Source organism: Anguilla anguilla, chromosome 16 (assembly GCF_013347855.1).
Source record: "Anguilla anguilla isolate fAngAng1 chromosome 16, fAngAng1.pri, whole genome shotgun sequence".
Taxonomy (NCBI): domain Eukaryota; kingdom Metazoa; phylum Chordata; class Actinopteri; order Anguilliformes; family Anguillidae; genus Anguilla; species Anguilla anguilla.
The window spans coordinates 8,465,988-8,487,144 of record NC_049216.1 but is presented as its reverse complement, the minus strand read 5'-3'; the positions used below and the strand labels follow the sequence as shown (position 1 = coordinate 8,487,144).

Below are 21,157 nucleotides of genomic sequence, written 5' to 3'. Positions count from 1 at the left end.
CACATGCAGTTCGTCAGCGAGGCTAGGTTCAGCTGCGCGGTTCAGCAGGTGGAGCTGCGCGGTTCAGCAGGTGGAGCTGCGCGGTTCAGCAGGTGGAGCTGCGCGGTTCAGCTGGTCTGCCCTCGCGCAGCCCGGCGGACGCGCGCTAGCCTGCGCTCTCTCTCTCACTGACAGCGCGTCACACAGGCGGACACGTTCCAGACGGGGAAAGAGAAACGGAGACGGAGCGAGACGTCTGCCGCAGACCGTCAGGCTTCTCTCCCCCCTCGTCTGAGCAAAGCAAAAAACACTGAGGGCAGACTGCCCGCTGTCATTTCATAAAATGGCGAATCGATAAAAAGGTAATTATTTTTGTGCCATTCATATCATGAGAAGGCATATTCTGACGAGTGCCACACCTAGCATATTACTAAGTCTCATCGATCGGGGGGCCTGAAAACAGGGTTAAAATCACCTGTGAAACACACATACACACCAGCACACATGCGCACACACACACACACACACATACATATACACACACACACACACCAGCACACATGCGCGCACACACACACACACACCAGCGCGCACACACACACACACGGGAAACTTGAATACAAACACACACAACTTTATTATCAAGTGCTGACATTGGTTTAATATATTATAAAACAACATGTGAGCGACAAGGGTGTGACAATAATAATTATTTAATCTCACGAGATTACTGCTTCAAATGAATAGTAATATTTGTACACATATATATTCATATGCATATATATCCATATACACGTGTTTCCCTGGAAGGAATGGACAATTGCAATGTAAAAAATAAAACAAAAACATCAATACCATAATATCAATAATAACCATTATCATAATAACAACAGTAATTAAAATAATCATTTGCATATTAGTGTCATACAAAACAGCCACTTGTATACTGTGCATTGACCTTTGACCTTCAACCTTTGACTATAGAGGGAGGGGGAATGATTGATTTGCTCCTGTGATGTCACAGGTGGGTGTGGAAGGGTGGAATGGACATTCTTATTGGACTAAGTGTGAGTACGGAGTGTGTATGGGCCTGGACTGCCATGCAGAGTGCATTTGTGATTACACAGATGGGTAGAGTGTGGTTGCGATTGGACAGGTTGGTGGAGTGTGGTGATTGGACAGGTGGGTAGAGTGTGGTTGTGACTGGACAGGTGAGTGAAATATGCTTGTGATCTCACAGATGGGTGGAGTGTGGTTGTGACTGGACAGGTGGGTAGAGTGTGGTTGTGACTGGACAGGTGAGTGAAATGTGCTTCTGATCAAACAAATGGGTGGAGTGTGGTTGTGATTGGACAGGTTGGTGGAGTGGTGATTGGACAGGTGGGTAGAATGTGGTTGTGATTGGACAGGTGAGTGAAATTTGCTAGTGATCACACAGAAGGGTGGAGTGTGGTTGTGATTGGACAGTTAAGAGGTGTGTCAGGTGGGAAAGTACCCTCATGATTGGTCCAGGCTGTACGGGCTTGTGAGATGTGGTCCTTCACATGGAGTGTACTTGTGGTCTAAGGTGTGCTTGTTTGTATGCTCTTGGTTGTGTTTGTATGGTCTCAGGTGTACCAGTGGTCCCCGGTGTCTGTACTTACGGTCACAGGTGTACTTGTGGTCACAGGTGTGTCTGTATGGTCGCAGGGGTGCTTGTGGTCACAGGTGTGTCTGTATGGTCGCAGGGGTGCTTGTGGTCACAGGTGTACCAGCAGTCTCCGGTGTCTGTACTTAGGGTTGCAGATATACTTGTGGTCACAGGTGTGTCTGTATGGTCGCAGGTGTGCTTGTGGTCACAGGTGTGTCTGTCCCTACGGTCGCCGATGTGCTTGTGGTCCTTCACGAGGGAATGTATATGTGTGTGGTCACGGGGCTGTGTGTGCTGTCTCAGGTGTGAATGTGTGGTTGTTCATATGCGTGTTTCTGAGTGCATCTGCGTATATGTGTGTGGGTGAGTGAGTGAGTGTTTGAGTGTGTGTGTCTGTGAGTGAGTGTGTGTGTGTGTGTGTGTGTGGGTGAGTGAGTGAGTGTTTGAGTGTGTGTGTCTGTGAGTGTGTGTGTGTGTGAGAGAGTGAACGTGCGGTTGTGAGTGTGTATTTACAGGTGTACTCTGTATATGGATGCCGCTATGTGTGAGAGAGTGTGTGAGTGTGTGACTGTGTGAGTACGCTCTCAGTACTGGGTCTGTACATGTGTGAGAGAGTGTGTGACTGTGTGAGTACGCCCTCAGTGCTGGGTCTGTACGTGTGAGAGAGTGTGTGTGAGTGTGTGACTGTGTGAGTACGCCCTCAGTGCTGGGCCTGTACGTGTGAGAGAGTGTGTGTGAGTGTGTGACTGTGTGAGTACGCCCTCAGTGCTGGGTCTGTACATGTGTGAGAGAGAGTGTGTGACTATGTGTGAGTACGCCCTCTGTGCTGGGTCTGTACATGTGTGAGAGAGTGTGTGAGTGTGTGACTATGTGTGAGTACGCCCTCAGTGCTGGGCCTGTACGTGTGAGAGAGTGTGTGTGAGTGTGTGACTATGTGTGAGTACGCTCTCAGTGCTGGGCCTGTACGTGTGAGAGAGTGTGTGTGAGTGTGTGACTGTGTGAGTACGCCCTCAGTGCTGGGTCTGTACATGTGTGTGTGAGTGTGTGACTATGTGTGAGTACGCCCTCAGTGCTGGGTCTGTACATGTGTGTGTGAGTGTGTGACTATGTGTGAGTACGCCCTCAGTGCTGGGTCTGTACGTGTGAGAGAGTGTGTGAGTGTGTGACTATGTGTGAGTACGCCCTCAGTGCTGGGTCTGTACATGTGCGTTCTGTCCGTCTCTTCGTTCTCTTTTTTCAGCAGAACGCCGTGAACCTGGAGGCCGGACTGGGTGGCCCTTCCGGACTGTGGACCACAAGACGTGCTGTTGCCACGGCGACCGGCTGCGACAGAGGACCGGGGGAGGTGGGGTGGCGGTGGGGGTGGTGGTGGGGCAGTGTGACATTCTTCCGTTATTCTCTCCTTTCTTTGGCACTAGGTAGGAGCCGGGGGCGCGGAGAGAGGGAGGGAGGCAGAGGAGGGGAACGCTCCCTCTCTCCCCTCCTGCGTTTATTTAGACAGCTTGCTGATGACGCGGATCAGGGCTCCGTTCTCGTCTTTCAGGCGCTGGTTATCAGCCCGCAGGTCACCCAGCACCTGCAGGACCGAGAGCAGACCAGCCATTACCACTTCCTGCCATCTGCAACCATTAACCCATTACTGCTTCCTGCCATCTGCAACCATTAACCCATTATCACTTCCTGCCATCTAAACTATTAACCCATTCCCACTTCCTGTCATCTGCATCCAGTAACCCATTACCGCTTCCTGTCATCTAAACTATTAACCCATTACCACTTCCAGTCATCTGCAGCCATTAACCCATTACCGCTTCCTGTCAGCTGTATCCATTAACCCATGATCACTTCCTGCCATCTGCATCCATTAATAATTACCACTTCCTGTCAGCTGCATCTGCTAACTCATTACCACTTCCTGTCAGCTGCATCTGCTAACCCATTACCACTTCCTGTCATCAAATTGGTGTAGAGTGCTTTATCAGGGGTGCACTGAATAAATTGTGGTACAGTGTTTTATCAAGGGTGCACTGGACAAATTAGGTTACAGTGCTTTATCAAGCGTGCACTGGATGAATTGGGGTAAAGAAAAGCATTATGGGTAACCTTTAGCTCCTCCTCCAGTTCCGCTACACGCCGCTCTAGGATTCGCCGCTCCTGCAGGAAGAGGGAATGTTCAGAAAATGGCTTGGCCAATCATGGTACAGAGATTAGACTGCGAGCCTATCGAGTGCGGCGCTCACCTTCTTCTCCAGCTCCAGGAGGGCGGAGCAGTCGCTGAAGCGCTCCTGTCTCTGTCGGACACAAAGCAGATCATTATTTTACTGTTATCATTGCATCACTTCTTCACAACATCTACTTCCTGCCTTTGTTGGATACACAGCTTATTATTATTGGTAAATGGTAAATGAACTGTATTTATATAGCGCTTTTATCCAAAGGTGTCGTGCTCAGGGACACTTCGACACGCTCAGGGCTGGGGATCGAACCAGCAACCCTCCGACTACCAGACAACCGCTCTAACCTCCTGAGCTATGTCGCCCCATATTCTGTGATTATTATCATCATTTACAAAATTTACTTCACAAGTGAAATAAAAAAAAATCAGGGTGGATCAGTATGCTTCAAATTTCAGCCCGAAGTACAAGTAGCCAGTTGAATCAAAAATGACGGTGGACCTTAGATTGGTTGTTTACTTTTTTTCACCACTTCCGTGTGTATTAGTCCGATGGCTAAGATTAACTTTTCATTCAGTGTTGTGTGCGTGTTTTGTATTGAGTGTGTAGTGTCATGTAAACCGAATTGACCACATGTACTGGTTACTATATGTAGTGCAGTGTTTTTATTTTTTTAAATACATTTTTAGGGCTTTTTCAGATTTATTGGACAGGACAGGAAGAGACGGAAAACATGGGTAGTGAGAGAGAGAGGGAGAGACACGCAACAAGGATCGTGATAAAGGGTTGCGTGGCCAGATTCGAACCGCCGACATCGCAATGAGGACAGTGTTCTACAGGCGATGCCATGAGACACCCCCGTAGTGCAGTGATGAGTGTGTAATGTTCAGTGTGTTTTGTTGAGTGTGTAATGTTCAGTGTGTTGTGTTGAGTGTGTAATGTTGGGTTCTGCGTAGCCTTGTCTAGGTTCATGTGGGTCCGGGGCATGATGCACAGTGGGTGTGTGTTGAGTGTATGGAGTGTTGAGTGTAAGGCCAAACTAAACATATCGGTCGGTCGATAATATCGGTTGACATCGGGCTTCCACAGATATATCTGTACCGGGGGAAGTGCCACCCAAAAAGCACCGATAAACTCTCTCGAAATGTCATTAAAGAAAACTGCATTCATGGACATGGCAGCCATTTTGAATAATAGCCTCACACAGAGGGCGCTACTAAGTCATGTCCCTAATATGGTGTATCAGCATAGAGCGTACATAGGAACAGAAGCGGGCAAAAGAGCTTGCTGCCTATTGAATAACAGTGTGGAAAACCATGGTGATTTAACAACCATAGAAAACGTCATCGGTCAATTTTTTGTGATCATAAATTTCATTACGTGTAGCAGTTTGTGAAACAATGGTTGTTTTGGTCAAGAAGTCTTGAAAAAATATTTATTAAAATGTACATATTTCAATACATATATTTACAATCTGCTTTTTGTGTGAAACGTAACGATCTTTAATTGAGTTTCAGAGTTCAGTTTTATTTTTCCTTCAAATGTAATATTCCCCAGTCATCTTAAAGGGAGCTCCAGTGTTTTTTTCCTCAATATGTGCAGTAAAGTCCTACTTCCGGGACTTCAAAAGCTTAGGTTAGCTGAAGGCGTGCTTGCCTCTCTATTTAAATAAGCATGTTTATGGGTATCAGAGGGTCCATCTCAGTGAACTCTATGGTCTGTTATCATAAAGACACACCTGGGCCAGCACAGTTGCATCACGTGTGACTGCACTGCACAGTTCAAGTGAGTACAGTTTTCTTCCAACTTTAACCAGTAACCAGCGATAGGAGTGCAATCAGTGTGTGTCTGTTATGAAGGGTAGAGAGAAAAAGACAAACTCGCTGGTTGACTCGTTGAGTGTGTACAGTGTTGAATGTGTGCAGTGTTGAATGTGTGTAGTATTTTGTGTGTTGAGTGTGTATAGTGTTGTGTGTAAATGTGTTGCGTGTGTACAGTGTTGTGTGTAAATGTGTTGAGTGTGTGCTGTGCTTGAGCAGACCTGCGTAGCCTTGTCCAGATCCATGCGGGTTTGGGATACTGTGCGCAGGGTGTCCTGAAGCTGGGCCTGCAGCTGCCCGTTCTCCCGAGAGACCTCCTCAAACAGCTGAGAGAGAGAGAGAGAGAGAGAGAGTGCGAGTGGGAGAGACAGAGAGAGAGTGAGAGGGAGGGGGGGGGGCGGAGAGAGAGAGAGACCATGAGGAAATTCACTCACACCAAAGCACTCATTCACAGCAGTACACCACACTTTACAGCAGAACTCCACACTTAACAGCAGTGTACCACAGATATAACTGCAGAATAACCAGACTGCTGTTCCTTCCATGTTCAGTAGTCCTCCAGGACAGCAGGCTATGGTTAGTAACAAGAGTTTCCAGCACAGTATTTGCTTGTGAGAAGGTATAGTAATTGGAATGTTTAACACAATACAAAAGTCGAGCATCTGCTTGATCTATAGTTATATTAAAGACAACGATTTAGCAAAACACCCAATTTTATTTCAATACCCACTCCCCACATTTTACCAGCCCATATATGGTAAAGTCTCCATCAATCCCAATATTCTTTCCAAGAGTTGGATTGCAGTGCATGCACTCTGTGTGCAAGCTTTTTGCAGCCATTTTCAAGTGATTTGCAGCAGTAATTAACTTGGAAAAGAAATACAGCCTTGCTGAGTAATGTGAACTGTATATTTGGCTCTTTTGCTAGGCTTTAAAAGGAAAATGGAGAAAAGGGTGACCCACATTAAACTGTCAAATTTCTGTGAAAACAAAAAATCATTGGGAAAAAATGGGATTTGAGGTTAGCTAACGTTCAGTAATTTATCGTTACATAAGAAATGTGTAAAATGCGTATGCCTCCCATTTCCCAAAAGAAATCCACGGTTCTTTCCTGGTGCAAGTTTTTCCATTTTTGCTGCCTGGTAGCTGAACCTTTTCAGCAAAACAACCAGCTTTGTCAAAAAACACCCGGCACAGAGCTGTGGAATCGATTAAATCTTGCAGTGCGACTTCCATTTGAGGACAGCCGAACCTCTCACCATTCTATACTCTGTTAATATCTGTGAGCACGCTGTACTTTACAGTAGTATACCACAGAAAGTTCTGTAGACTAACCAGTTCACAATTTCCAGAAGTACTCCACAATTTACAATCTGAGCACACTGCAGTTTACAGCAGCATACCACACTTTACAGCAGCAGACTGCATTTTACAGCAGTACATCACACTTCACAGCAGCAGACTGCACTTTACAGCAGTATAGCACAATTTACAGCAACAGACTGCACTTTACAGCAGTATACCACACTTTATAGCAGCAGACTGTACTTTACAGCAGTATAGCACACTTTACAGCAACAGACTGAGCTTTACAGCAATATACCACACTTTATAGCAGTATACTACACAGTTGTTTAATTGTAAATTGTGTAAATAGATTGTTCTGTATTTTTCCCTATTTGTAGTGCATTCATGAGCGACCTCCCACCTCACACCGCAGCCCAAAGCCAAACTTGCATAGAACTGAGTCAGAGGAAGCCTTCTCATATGCGGCTTTGGCACGTGGTCTTCAGGCGCCCGACTGACCAGCAGGGGTCGCTAGAGAGCAATGAAGCGCGGACTCCTGAACCCACCCTCAGCCACGGGCGACACTATCGCCAATTGCTCGTCGCCCTACCGAGCTCACAGTCGGCGCTGGCACACCGTGGGGCTCATCCATGCACCACAGTGCGGCACTTTAATTGAACGGGCCACCCAGCAGTCACCATTGTTATCTCTGCCAGGCGAGAGCCTGGAGGGGATTATGTGTTTGGTTGCGCGCGTGTGTGTGTGTGTTTGTGCGTGTGTTTATGTATCTGTCCGCAGCTAATCTCGCATACTACTGGGCCGATCAGCCTAATACTTGTTGTGCATGCTGGCAGCAGGCCAAGGACATGAATTCTCGAATATTTTGCAAATCGGTCACCGACAAGTATATTATTTGAATTAATTTCCATCATTGTCCATTGAAATACATTGTGTGCTAACTCCTCACTCCTCCTAACCGGTCGGTAGGGGCCGCAAGTGATCAACAACTGCTTCCGTTTGGAATGAAAGCCCAGCGATGTAAAATGTTAATTTCAATGTTAAAACGCCAACAAAATAATCCGCCAACTAACGGGGTACGTTAATGTTTGAATCTGTGGCAATTATTTTGTTGCCATTTTGACATTGAAATTGATATTTTGACATTACTGGTCTTTTTGAATTGTTCCCGTCCAGATGGTTCCTGTCTTGATTTGAAACCTCACTTGGGGTTTTCGACAGACTTATGGTTATACACTTTGTTGTATGTCACTCTGGATAAGAGCGTCTGCCAAATGCCTGTAATGTAATGTAATGAAACGAAAGTGCCAGACTATAACGTCAACGTTAGCTCTGTCTAACACATCGTGGCTGATATGAATGACATTAGCTAACATCTCACCACCTTTAGCGTTACTTCCCTGAATCTGCATTTTTGGGATTTTCAGTGGCACATGGTAAAAACTTGTAATATTGTATTTGTCTGGTTGCATTGATTGTGTAGCCTCTGTTGTTGCATCAGCAAAGCTAACACACCTGGCAGAGACTTGCACTCCACTGAATGCACTCTTCTAGTTCCATTCTGTATTTGAATAACAGGATGGTTCTAACCGCCGACATCTTCCGTGAAGTCCCACTCGCGTAAATATAGGTCATCCTCACTCGGGCTCAAAGGATGTTTTGGTGGGTACTGAAACCTCTCACTTCTTTCGTTAGCGGCACAGACAGACGCGGTGGCAGAGACACTTACCCACAATTACAGCGCAGACCTGCTACGAACAAACAACTCTACACCCACGTGAATGCATGCACTCTCACACACACCCGCTAGTGCACACACATAAACGCACCGCACACACAGACATACAGAGCAAGCGCACACACATTATTGCACATGCACGCACACACACACACACACACACACACACAGAGACACACGCACACACATACATGCAGACACATAGACACAGAGACGCACACACAGACACACGCATACACACACATTCAGATTTGCGCACACACACACAGACACATGCACACACACATACACAGAGACACACACACATACAGGCAGACACAGAGACACACACACACACACACACACACACACACACACACACGCACACGCACACACATACAGGCAGACACAGAGACACGCGCACACACACACACACATTCAGATTCGCGCACACACACAGACACACGCACACACACATACATGCATACCCACAGACACAGAGACACACACACACACATTCAGATTCGCGCACACACACACACACATTCAGATTTACACACACTCATTCAGATTTGCGCACACACACCTTCTTGTAGTCCTTTGTTTCTGATCCTCTGCCGATGATGCGATCATTACAGGACACATCAGACCTGAAGAACATAAAAGCTCAGATCAGACAAGCACATACTAAAGTGAATGAAATGAAAGAGGAAATGGGTTGAGAGAAAGAGTAAATGGGTTGAGTGACAAAGTAATGGGTTGAGTGACAGAGTAATGGGTTGAGGGAAAGAGTAAATGGGTTGAGTGAAAGAGTCATGGTTGAGGGAAAGAGTAATCGGTTGAGAGAAAGAGTAAATGGGTTGAGTGAAAGAGTAATGGGTTGAGTGACAGAGTAATGGGTTGAGTGACAGAGTAATGGGTTGAGTGACAGAGTAATGGGTTGAGTGACAGAGTAAATGGGTTGAGTGAAAGAGTAAATGGGTTGTAGGGCAGACTTACCTGCTGGTGTACCTGTTTGCCTGTGAACAGAGCATACAGACAGCAGTGAGTATCTGAACAAACATGCACACACACACTCACATACACACACACAAGTCAACAAACATGCACACACACACGCACACACACACAAGTACTGTACAGTATACACAAACACACATGCATGTACATGCATATGTATACACACGATCACACGTTTACATACACACAAACGCACATAAACACATACAGTATTCACAGTCACACACACTATCATCTCTCACACACTACTCATACTGTATAACTCACTGAAACCAAACGCCACAAAAAAACGAAGAGACACAAACTCACCTGTCCCCCCGCGACCCCTTCATCCTCCCCGCTCGGTTCGTTATCGTCGCTCTGGAGAACACAGGACATAGAGTGTTGGTCATCGCATCACAAACACAGGACCGTGAGTCTGTTATACACTCAAACTACAGTCAACAGCCACAGCCCAGTCAACGCATCACAAACACAGGACCGTGAGTCTGTTATACACTCAAACTACAGTCAACAGCAACAAGCCGGTCATCACTTCACAAACACAGGACTATGAGTCACGCGCACACGTTCACACTCACACACACACGCACACACTCACACACACGTGCGCACACACACGCACACACACACGCTCACTCACGCTCACTCACACACACACGCACACACACACGTGCACACACACACACACACACACACACACGTGTGTGAGCACGCCACCCTTACCTCTTCGGTCCTGTGAGCTCCTCTCCTGCGAGTCCGCAGCCTCCTCCTCTCCCGGTCCTCTCCGTCCGCAGGCTCAGTACCTCTCCCCTCCGCGGCGGGGGCGCGGGGGGCCCCCGGGGGGCTGGTCAGGCCCAGGAGGTCCGATTTCTGCAGGTTTGCAATTCGGGACCTCCAGCTCACCTCCTGCACACAAACACCACTCATCACTGACACATCATCACATGCTGCGGAGATGACATCATCATCATCACTGACACATCATCGCGTGCTGCGGAGATGACATCATCATCACTGACACATCATCGCGTGCTGCGGAGATAACATCATCACAGACACATCATCACATGCTGCGGAGATGACATCATCATCACTGACACATCATCGCGTGCTGCGGAGATGACATCATCATCACTGACACATCATCGCGTGCTGCGGAGATGACGTCATCATCAGACACATCATCACATGCTGCGGAGATGTCATCGTCACAACAGACACATCATTGTATGCTGTGGAGATGACATCGTCATCACTGACACATCATGCGCTGCAGAGATGACATCACAATCACTAACACATCATCACCTGCCAAGGTGTTAATACCATTTATAGCTCGTTTAAAAGTGTCATGCTGAATTCACCGTCCCGGTGCAAAAAAAGAAAAGAGAACATTTCTCACCCCCTCATCTCCCTTCCTCTGTCTCCCGTCCCTGTCCTCGTCCTCCTTCTTCTTCTCTCTCTCCTTCTGTTCCGTCTTCATCTTCTCAGCCTCTTGCAGGTCTGTGAGCGTCACCCCCTGGTGGAGGGAGGAGGTTTGGATCAAGGCCGAAGCGTAAACAGCGGAGGGGGCGGGGCCTCAGAGGGTAAGCGGCGGCGGCGGTGCGAAGCGGCGGGCCACGGCATTCGCGCGGTACGGCCCCCGCGGGTCTCAGACTCCGTCCTGGGGCACCCCTGGGCGTGCTGGTTTTCGTTCCAACCACGTTCCAACCATTGCGCAATTAAGGTTGCTGAACGCACGTCTACGATCTCTCGTAATTTTACCCTTACGCTTGTAAGCGCAACGCGAGTTTGGCTCATTATCGTTTGCTTTGTTTTTGAATTATCCAACGGTTTAGTTTTCAGTGGCCACGTGTCCACACTTTCACCAATCAGGAGCCTGCTGATTCACCTCAGTCTTTAATTTGATCAGTTGAAATGTAGTTTTTACCTCTCTTTATGTAATTATTTGATATGCAGCACAATGAGAATATGGGACCTTCATTCTTCACGGCATGCATAGCGATTTCAGACGCGATGTGGCTTAAGAGGGTAAATAATCCCTCAAAACATGAAAAGCATAATTAGGAAAAAATTTACAACTTTTGAGAATTCTGGGATTGCAGACGCGGTTGGAACAAAAGACAGCGTTTCACAGGGGTCCCCCAGGACTGAGTCTGAGAAGCACTGGCAGACTACAACTGGCCTGGTGAAAACATTTATTTTTATTTAACCTTCATTTAACCTGGGAAAAACCCCACTGAGATCAAAATCTCCTTTGCAAGGGGGACCTTTGTTACACAAGACAGGAGAAAAACAAGTCACAGACATCAAATAGAGAAAGGGACAGCAGTGAAACTGAAATTGAAGAAACAGTGTTTCATGCTAAGAACATCTCTGTGCAAGCCCACAGTAATGATGAGTAACCACCAGATGTATGTACCAATGACAGGTGTATACGGACAGACTCAAAGGCAGAAGTGTGTGTACTGACGGACGCGCATGTGCGCGTGTGTACGTGTGTGTGCGTGTGCGCTGACTGACGAACGCTGGGATGCGTGCGTGTGTGTGTGTGTGTGCGCTGACTGACGGACGCTGGGGTGTGTGTGTGTGTGTGTGTGCGCTTACTGACAGACGCTGGGGTGCGACGGACGTACCTGAGTGGACCTGCGGGACTGCCGGGCGTGCCGGGAGCGAGCCCTCCGCTGAGCCTCCGCCTCCTCGTCCCGAACCGGGGTCAGGTACGACCTGAGGAATGCACAGACCAGGTTAAACGATCAGGTACGACCTGAGGAATGCACAGACCAGGTTAAACGATTGGGTACGACCTGAGGAATGCACAGACCAGGTTAAACGATTGGGTACGACCTGAGGAATGCACAGACCAGGTTAAACAATCAGGTACGACCTGAGGAATGTGCAGACCAGGTTAAACGATTGGTTACGACCTGAGGAATGCACAGACCAGGTTAAACGATCCCACACGACCTGAGGAACGCACAGACCAGGCTAAGCGATCGGGTATGACCTGAGGAATGTGCAGACCAGGTTAAACGATTGGTTACGACCTGAGGAATGCGCAGACCAGGTTAAACGATTGGGTACGGCCTGAGGAATGCACAGACCAGGTTAAACAATCAGGTACGACCTGAGGAATGTGCAGACCAGGTTAAACGATTGGTTACGACCTGAGGAATGCACAGACCAGGTTAAACGATCCCACACGACCTGAGGAACGCACAGACCAGGCTAAGCGATCGGGTATGACCTGAGGAATGTGCAGACCAGGTTAAACGATTGGTTACGACCTGAGGAATGCGCAGACCAGGTTAAACGATCAGGTCCGAACTGAGGAACGCACAGACCAGGGTAAACGATCAGGTACGACCTGGGTAATGCACAGATCAGGTTAAACGACCCACAGCCGGAGGGCCGGTGTGTATGAAGGCTTTTGTTTCCACCGATTACCCTGGCTAAACAAGTTAATTGGCTGTACACAACAACACTGGTTCACTCATAGATTAGATCACAGTAAAATGTGGGACACAAGAACAGGCTTCAGCTGTCATTCATGCGCTTATCAAGAAAAGTCGCTAAAATGACAGATGGAGTAAATGTTAGGGCTCATTAAGCAATTAAGGCCAAAAGTTAGCATGAAAACCAGAAACAGATGCAGCATTCATTGCCCACCTCTGATGTAAGGCCACTTAAACTGATTCTGAACTGAAATTTCGAAACATCTAAAGGAACCTGATTAGATTGGGGCCGGATTCTGATAATGTAAAGAAAACTGTCAACCAATCAGAGACTCACTTGCGCCTCTGCTTGGATTCCAACTCGCTGGTTGCCGTGGTGACAGAATTTGAGGTGGTCGAGGATTCCGGTTCCTTCTTTTCCAGCTGATCCTGAGCAAGCCTAAGACAAGAAGAGGCACTGCATTTTATGCCTGAGGCGTGTCCAAATGTATGCGCACACAGACTGACACTTCAAGCAACTACATTACCTGGACATTATCTGGACTAATACTGCATATACTGGTACTCCCATTAACCACAACAGAGCTACAATATAGGAAATATTCTTTACACTGTCATTAGTTCTGTTGTACATCTGACCGTCAGTGTGTTAAGCACTTTCAGTGTGTTAATCAGTGTCATTGTGTTAGCAAAATGATACGTTTACACACCGATGTTCTGATCAACAGACTGACACACTCCTGAACACTGATTAGAGCACAGAGTCTGATTAACACGGATTAACACTGAAAAACACGCACATCAACTCTGACTAACTGATTGATTAAAATTCTGTATAAAACACTGAATAACACACACTCTGATTAACACTGATTAACACACACTCTGATTAACACTGATTAACACACACTCTGATTAACACACACACTCTGATTAACACACACTCTGATTAACACTGATTAACACGCATTCTGATGAACACTCTGGTTGGGGGCCACACCTCTGTGATGTGAGGCTGTTGAGGCGGCTGAGAGCAGAAGTGGGTCCCGTGGTTACGGAGGTAACTGCAGGTTCATCTAGTTTCCGTCCGTAAGAGGAGCTGTAAATGCAAACACAGCCGTGAGCACACGCACAGACACACACACACATGCAGACACACACACACACTCACTCACTCACATGCAGGCACACACACACTGACAAGCAGGCACACACACACACCGTAAGATACCACACACTACCAAGCACAGTTTCACAAATGCAAGTAACTAACTCACCTGCGGGTCATGCTGGGGGCTTGGCTTGTCAGATCACTTCCTGTTTGGCTGTTCAGGCGTCGTGTATAGGAGGAGCTACGAGTTAGCCCACTGAGAGGAAGTGGAGAGAGAAATACAGACACACTGAACGTGGAGCCCAGGAACATTGTCTGCCTGTATACCCACACCCACACACACACACCCACTCACACATACATACACACATACAGACACACAAACACACCAACACACCCCCCCACACATGCACATGCACACACCCACACACACACACATTTACACGCGCACACACATACACACACACTCACACACCCGCCTACACGCGCACACACATACACACACTCACACGCACACACCCCTCCACACACACATAGACACACACATAGACACAAGCACACAGACACACACCCACCAACACACACACACAGACACACGTACACACACACCCACCCACCCACACACACACACACACACTGACACATGCCCACGCACACGTGCGCATACACACACCTGCTGGAGAGGTCTGGATTATTAAGGTCTGCAATGGTGAAGAGTCGGCGTGTTGGAGTAGGAGGAACTCGAGCCAACCTTGGCTCCTGAGAGAGAGAGAGAGAGAGAGAGAGAGAAAAGAGAATTATTCCGTAACTGTAACCATGATCCTCCCCCGCTTCCCCAGTATGACAGGCGAGGATAAAATGGCAAATGGCTCGAGCAGGAAAGCTCACTGCTCCACTGGCTGCCAGATACGTGGCCCTGCGCCACCACAAAACATCTTGTGCAGCAGCAACTATCTGAGCACTATCTGAACACTATCTGCAACACTAAACACTACCTGCAATGCTATCTGAATGCTGTCTGCAATGCGGTCTGAACACTATCAGCAAAGCTATCTGAACACTGTCTGCAATGCTGTCTGAACACTGTCTGCAACACTAAACACTATCTGCAAAGCTGTCTGAACACTATCAGCAATGCTATCAAAACACTGTCCTCAATGCTCTGAACACGGTCTGCAATGCTATCTGAACACTGTCTGCAGTGTAATTTAAATGCTATCTGTAATGCTATTTGCAAAGTTACATTAATGCTCTCTGAAATGCTAGTGTCAGTGCCATCTACAATGCTAGCATCAATGCTATCTGCAGTGCTAGTGTCGATGCTCTCTGCAATGCTAGCATCGGTGCTATCTGCAGTGCTAGTGTCGATGCTATTTGCAATGCTAGCATCGGTGCCATCTGCAATGCTAGCATCGGTGCCATCTGCAATGCTAGCATCGGTGCTCTCTGCAATGCTAGCATCGGTGCCATCTGCAATGCTAGCATCGGTGCTATCGGCATCGCTAGTGTCGGTGCTCTCTGCTATGCTATTTCAATGCTATCTGCGGTGCTATCTGTAACGCTGTCTGCAATGCTAGCGTGGGGATGCTAGCGTGTACCTTGGGGTCGGACTCCAGGCTGAGTCTGGGACTGGAGGCCGAGCGCATCATGCCTGCGGCGGACTCGGGGCCCTTGGCCGGCTCAGACCCGGGGGCCAGGGCCCCTGTGGTACTCAGGGCCCCAAAACTCCCCGCCTTACGCAGAGACATCCTACTGGACTCCGGGCCCTCAGGGGCCGGGGGCCTGCCAGGGTCCGACTGCGAGAGAGGAACAGAGAGACAGAAAGACAGAGGGAGAGGAGGGGCAGAAAGAGACCGAGGAGGGAAATGTAGGGGGAAGGGGGGACAATGAGTGAAAGAGAGAAAGAGTAATGGAGAGGGGAGAGAGGGAGTCACCATTCGGTTACCCTTCTTTTTCACTGACATTCTGCTGTCTTCATTCTGATACACATCAACAGGTTAAACACCATTAAACACCAAGACAGAACAGCCTTACAGAACGTTACAGGAAGAACGTTTCAGAAGGATCATTATAACAAGAAGGAGAAAAACAAAGAGAAAGAAGGAGAGCTCCATCGGGGGGGGGGGGGGGGGGTTAGAACCTCCCCCTGAGTAGGTCTAAGGATGCATTACATTACAGGCATTAGCAGATTTTACATTTTGGATTTTATACAGATGGATATATATTGAAGCAATGCAGGTTAAGTACCTTGCTCAAGGGCACAATGGCAGTGTCCAATCTGGGAACCAAACCTGTGACCTATGGGTCACAAGGCCAGCTCCTTACCCAATGTGCCACACAAAGGAAGGCTGAAATGTGTCTCAGATTTCCGGGGTCATATAACCAAATTCCCCAGAAACTACACAAACCCCCTATTCTGTATTCCCCAGTGTCAATGACACGCGTTATCTTGTTCCAAAGCTCCAGTTTGAATAATTATAAAACATTCAAATGTGACAAGTGTGGACCTATGTGCGTCCTGATACACATCAACAGGTTCAACACCACTGACAGAACGGACTCCCAGTGCTTTATGGGTAATTTAGCATGCTTGGTCGGCACCTGTATCAGACTACTCTTTAGCCCTAAGTATTCAATATTAGAACTCTGGTATTTGGTTAGGATGGCCAACTAGAACTTATGCATTGATACTGCTCTTAAACTAATTTGTTTAAGACAATCATTCGCCAGACACTGTTTCTTCAACTCTGGAGGATGCACTTCTGCACCTCCTTTAATGTAATGTACTGTAATGGCATAGGTCCCTCGAGCCTCTAAATCAAACTATAGAATTCTGCACTGCAGCAACCGGATATCTCATTGGCCACTCCCATTTTCCCCATTCCTTACATTATTTTCAAAACAACCTTCCCTCGCTGTCAGGTCACACCCACCTTTTTACCCACAGTTCCTGCTGCGCTGGTTGCCGTGGTGCTGGCAGGGGGGGCGGAGCTGTTGCGCTTGTTGTTCAGGTTGTTGATGATTTCTCGCGTTTTCATTTTTTCTGCGGGAGGAACATTGACCGGCCAGCATTTAATTAATCGCTATCATTTGATAAAAAAGCCAATTAACCAGTCAATTAATCGGTTTTGTTTAAAGAAATAAAAAAAAAACAACAAAAAAAATTCGGTTCACACAGCCATACTAACTGTGCTGTCATTCTACACATCATTCAGCACTGCTAATGCTTCAGCCAATCGGGTTGGGGATGCTGGTCACCTGACTCTCCGTCGCTCTCCGATTCGCTATCCTCCTCGGAGCTCGAGCTGTGGGAGGCCCCGGGTGGCCCCTGGGGGCCCGTCTGTCCCTCCTCTTCCTCCTCGGCAGGGCTGCTCTGCAGGGCGGGGGGGGCGTGGCGCTCCCTCTCGTGAAGGCTGATCTTCTCCTTGCTGCTCATACGAGATATTGAAGTCCTGGGGGGGGAGGGGTGAGGCGGAACAGGGGGCGGGACAGGGGGCGGGGCAGGGCCACAGGCAGCATGCAGGGGCCAGTCAGTGGAGGTGAAGACGCACAGTGCAGCCAACCCGTGAGTGAGCGACCAATCACACACAAACAGTGCTGGTACCGGTCTTTTAAGAGGCGGCGCCGACCAATCAGCTGAGTGTACACGACAGACCCCTCCCACATTCCTTTTAAATGAGCGCTGCCTTCTGGCATCCATGTTTTCCCAGGTTTGCATGTCTGTTCGTTTAGCAAACAAACACGGGAAAATTCTACCTCTCAGGTCTTGCACATAACTGTCCGTCATACCTTTGGGGTGGCACTAAATCATTTAAAGTAAAAAGTGTCTCTGTGACAGTATGAAACAAGTCCAGTCCTGAAGGGCCACTGTGTCTGCTGGTTTTCTGATACCTTTCTGCATTATTAATTTAGGTCACTGATTGGTGAAAGACTCTTTATAGGGTCCAAACTGGGTATTCAATAAAAGGAAACTACAAAACCTGCACACCTTGTGGCTCCCCACGAGTGGAGTTGGTTAAAACACACAGTAATAAATAGTTATTCAAACTAATATTGTTAAGGTTTACGCAGTTTGGTGGTACTTAGAACATGGACAATGGTCCAAGTGAAGGACAGTCGGTCTTCGGGTGGGTTGATACGTGAGGAGTACACCACTCGCTAATGCTATCGCAACACACGTGGGCTACAGCGACAATGTGAGAATGTTTTGTGTGAGCAGATCACGGTGCTGAAAAGCAGTGACATCATCAACACAGCAAACGCCTACAGACTCTACCTTTCGGTAGTGTTGACATGAAGGACAGTAGGGGACACACACACACACACACACACACATACAGACACACACGTGGGGCCTTACCTCCTGGTGCGCACTGGTGCCACGGTGACGGGGGGATTGATTTCGATGATGGGGCTCTGCTTCTGCTTCTCTGTACGCAACTAGAGAAAGAGGAGAGAGAGTGAAAGAGAGAGGGAGTTGGCGGCAGAGAAGGAGGGAGTCAATTATTTGCTTCGAAAGCATTTACGCTATTTTGCTCTTTAGCTAGCTATACGTTAACAAACATGCATTAGCAATGCTGGAACACAAACATTAATCCACATCAGACCATCACATACACAAAACATAACTTGCACAAAGAACAATCTGGCTGCTGTTCTTCTGATCTTGGTTTTATTCGGCCTGTTTCCTGACAAACAAGCTCAAAGGATTCTGGGAGCTGTAGTTCAGTAAGGGCAATGGCACAGAAAATTCCGAATTTAAACAAAATGACACCAAACAAACTCTTAACCCCTCATCTGTAGGCAGTGGGCCAGGATTTGATTGTCAGGTGAAGACCTCCATGCTATTAGCCCAGGTAACCGAGCAGACAGACCCTCTGCTGTGACTTACAGCTTTCTGTTTCTTCATTAGCTCCTCCAGGCTGTCGACCAAATTCTCATCAGCTACGTCCAGGGGGGTCTGTCCCTGAGCAAATAACACATATTTATGTAAGATCAGTGCACATTCAGTATAAGATGAGTGTAAGATCAGACTAAGCTCAGTGTAAGATGAGCATAATATCAGTGTGAGGTCAGTGTATGATCAGTGTAAGATCAGTGTATGATAAGTATAAGATCAGTGTAGGGATCGGTGTATATTGGGCAAAGTGTAAGGATCAGTGTATATTGGGCAGAGTGTAAGAATCAGTGTACATTGGGCAGAATATAAGGATCAGTGTATGATCAGTGTAAGATCAGTGTATATTGGGTGGAGTGTAAGGATCTGTGTATGATCATTATAAGATCAGTGTAAGATCAGTGTACATTGGGAGAAGTGTAAAGATCAGTGTATATTGGGCGGAGTATAAGGATCAGTGTAAATTGGGTGGAGTGGTAGGATCAGTGTACATTGGGCGGAGTATAAGGATCAGTGTAAGATCAGTGTATATCGGGCGGAGTATAAGGATCAGTGTATGATCAGTGTAAGATCAGTGTATATTGGGCGGAGTATAAGGATCAGTGTAAGATCAGTGTATATCAGGCGGAGTATAAGGATCAGTGTATGATCAGTGTAAGATCAGTGTATATTGAGCGGAGTATAAGGATCAGTGCATGATCAGAGTAGGATCAGTGTACATTGGGCGGAGTATAAGGATCAGTGTAAGATCAGTGTATATTGGGCGGAGTGGGCGCTCACCACTTTGTTGACAGCCCCCATGTCGCACATGTTATCGGCCAGCAGGCTGCAGGCCTCCTCCTGACCCCAGTGCGCCGCGGCGTGGAGGGGGGTCCAACCATCACAGTCCCTGCTGTCCACATCTAACCCACACTGCAGCAGCACCCTGAGAGAGAGGGGGGGGAGGGGCGAGGGAGAAAGAGGGGAGAGAAAGAGAGGGACAATATTACATATAAAACTGTTTGTGGTCCAAGCATTTATCACAGGGGTCTAAATCCAAGCTCCAGAAGAACTGAAGAAGGGTTTGCAGCTTCCCATTGTTGCTCAGATCTCCACTGACCAATTAAAGCAGCCGATAACACAGTTAACTTGCCTTGCCAGGTTTCTAAGGTCTAAATGGGTTTGCTTTAGGGTGGAAGGAATAACCAGCAGACCACGCAGCTCACCAGGACCAGGGATGCAGATCTATAGTGCGCCCCCTGGATCTATAGCGAAGAGTTACCCTGTTGCTATCGTTCAAATTTTTTTCCAATTCCTTTTTTTTTCCAGTTGTGAGGAAAGGCTTTAAGCATCATAAAAAATACCAAAACATGGCAGGTTTGTAGATGCCAGTGAGCTACATGCACAGACAGAAAGCTTCGGCTCTCAGATATCAGATTTGTTAAATTCAGATATTTAACAATCGAGACGCCACAAGCTAATTAAATTGCATTCGTTTCTTCATATGCAAAGGAGTTAATTTCATCCACAATGTGGTTTCATATGTAGAGCAGGCTATGCCTTATCCTCATGCAAAATTTGAATTAACTGAAAAACTGTGATGTGATAACATTCACTTCATGACCTGGATGTACTCACTGCCTGAGCTGTACGTACTCACTCTATGACCCGGATGTATTCAATCCATGACCTGGATGTACTCACTTCATGACCTGGATGTTTTCACTCAATGACCTGGATGTAATCACTCCACGACCTGGATGGTCTCACTCCATGACCTGGATGTACTCACTCCACGACCCGGATGTACTCACTTCATGACCTGGATGTAGCCCTTGGCAACTGCCACATGGAGCGCAGTTGCTCCGGTGTTAGGGTGGGGGGTCAGGGTGGCACGCCCACCCAAAACCGCCATGGCGTCCTGCAGCATCACCCTCTCCTCCTCTCGCCTGGCACTGTCCACATCCACAGCTGAGCGAAAGAGAGACAGAGAAATATGGTCAGGAGAAAGAAAGGAAAAAAGTACAGAGGAAAGCTGGACAAGAAGAAAGAAGGAAGGAGAGAAGG

The 21,157-nt window shown here is 47.5% G+C and overlaps 1 protein-coding gene across 2 annotated transcripts in view; it reads right to left on the bottom strand.

Moving 5' to 3' along the window:
- Positions 1–597: 597 nt before the first annotated feature.
- zmp:0000001167 (protein phosphatase 1 regulatory subunit 12A) overlaps positions 598–21,157 on the bottom strand; it is a 35,891-nt gene continuing 15,331 nt past the window's right edge. The window contains exons 4-24 of one of the 2 annotated variants that reach the window (XM_035396252.1): positions 20,905–21,061; positions 19,892–20,036; positions 19,106–19,180; positions 18,575–18,654; positions 17,473–17,642; positions 17,148–17,257; positions 15,813–16,010; positions 14,888–14,973; positions 14,381–14,470; positions 14,104–14,202; positions 13,441–13,542; positions 12,285–12,375; positions 11,051–11,167; positions 10,372–10,554; positions 9,955–10,005; positions 9,625–9,644; positions 9,212–9,275; positions 5,825–5,929; positions 3,850–3,900; positions 3,713–3,763; positions 598–3,185 (exon numbers count right to left, since the gene is read on the bottom strand). In XM_035396252.1, coding sequence (XP_035252143.1) covers positions 3,099–3,185; positions 3,713–3,763; positions 3,850–3,900; positions 5,825–5,929; positions 9,212–9,275; positions 9,625–9,644; positions 9,955–10,005; positions 10,372–10,554; positions 11,051–11,167; positions 12,285–12,375; positions 13,441–13,542; positions 14,104–14,202; positions 14,381–14,470; positions 14,888–14,973; positions 15,813–16,010; positions 17,148–17,257; positions 17,473–17,642; positions 18,575–18,654; positions 19,106–19,180; positions 19,892–20,036; positions 20,905–21,061 — 2,132 coding nt within the window. In that variant the 3' untranslated portion in view covers positions 598–3,098. Of the gene's footprint in view, positions 3,186–3,712; positions 3,764–3,849; positions 3,901–5,824; positions 5,930–9,211; positions 9,276–9,624; positions 9,645–9,954; positions 10,006–10,371; positions 10,555–11,050; positions 11,168–12,284; positions 12,376–13,440; positions 13,543–14,103; positions 14,203–14,380; positions 14,471–14,887; positions 14,974–15,812; positions 16,011–17,147; positions 17,258–17,472; positions 17,667–18,574; positions 18,655–19,105; positions 19,181–19,891; positions 20,037–20,904; positions 21,062–21,157 lie in introns of both variants that reach the window. The other variant, XM_035396250.1, reaches the window with a different exon arrangement.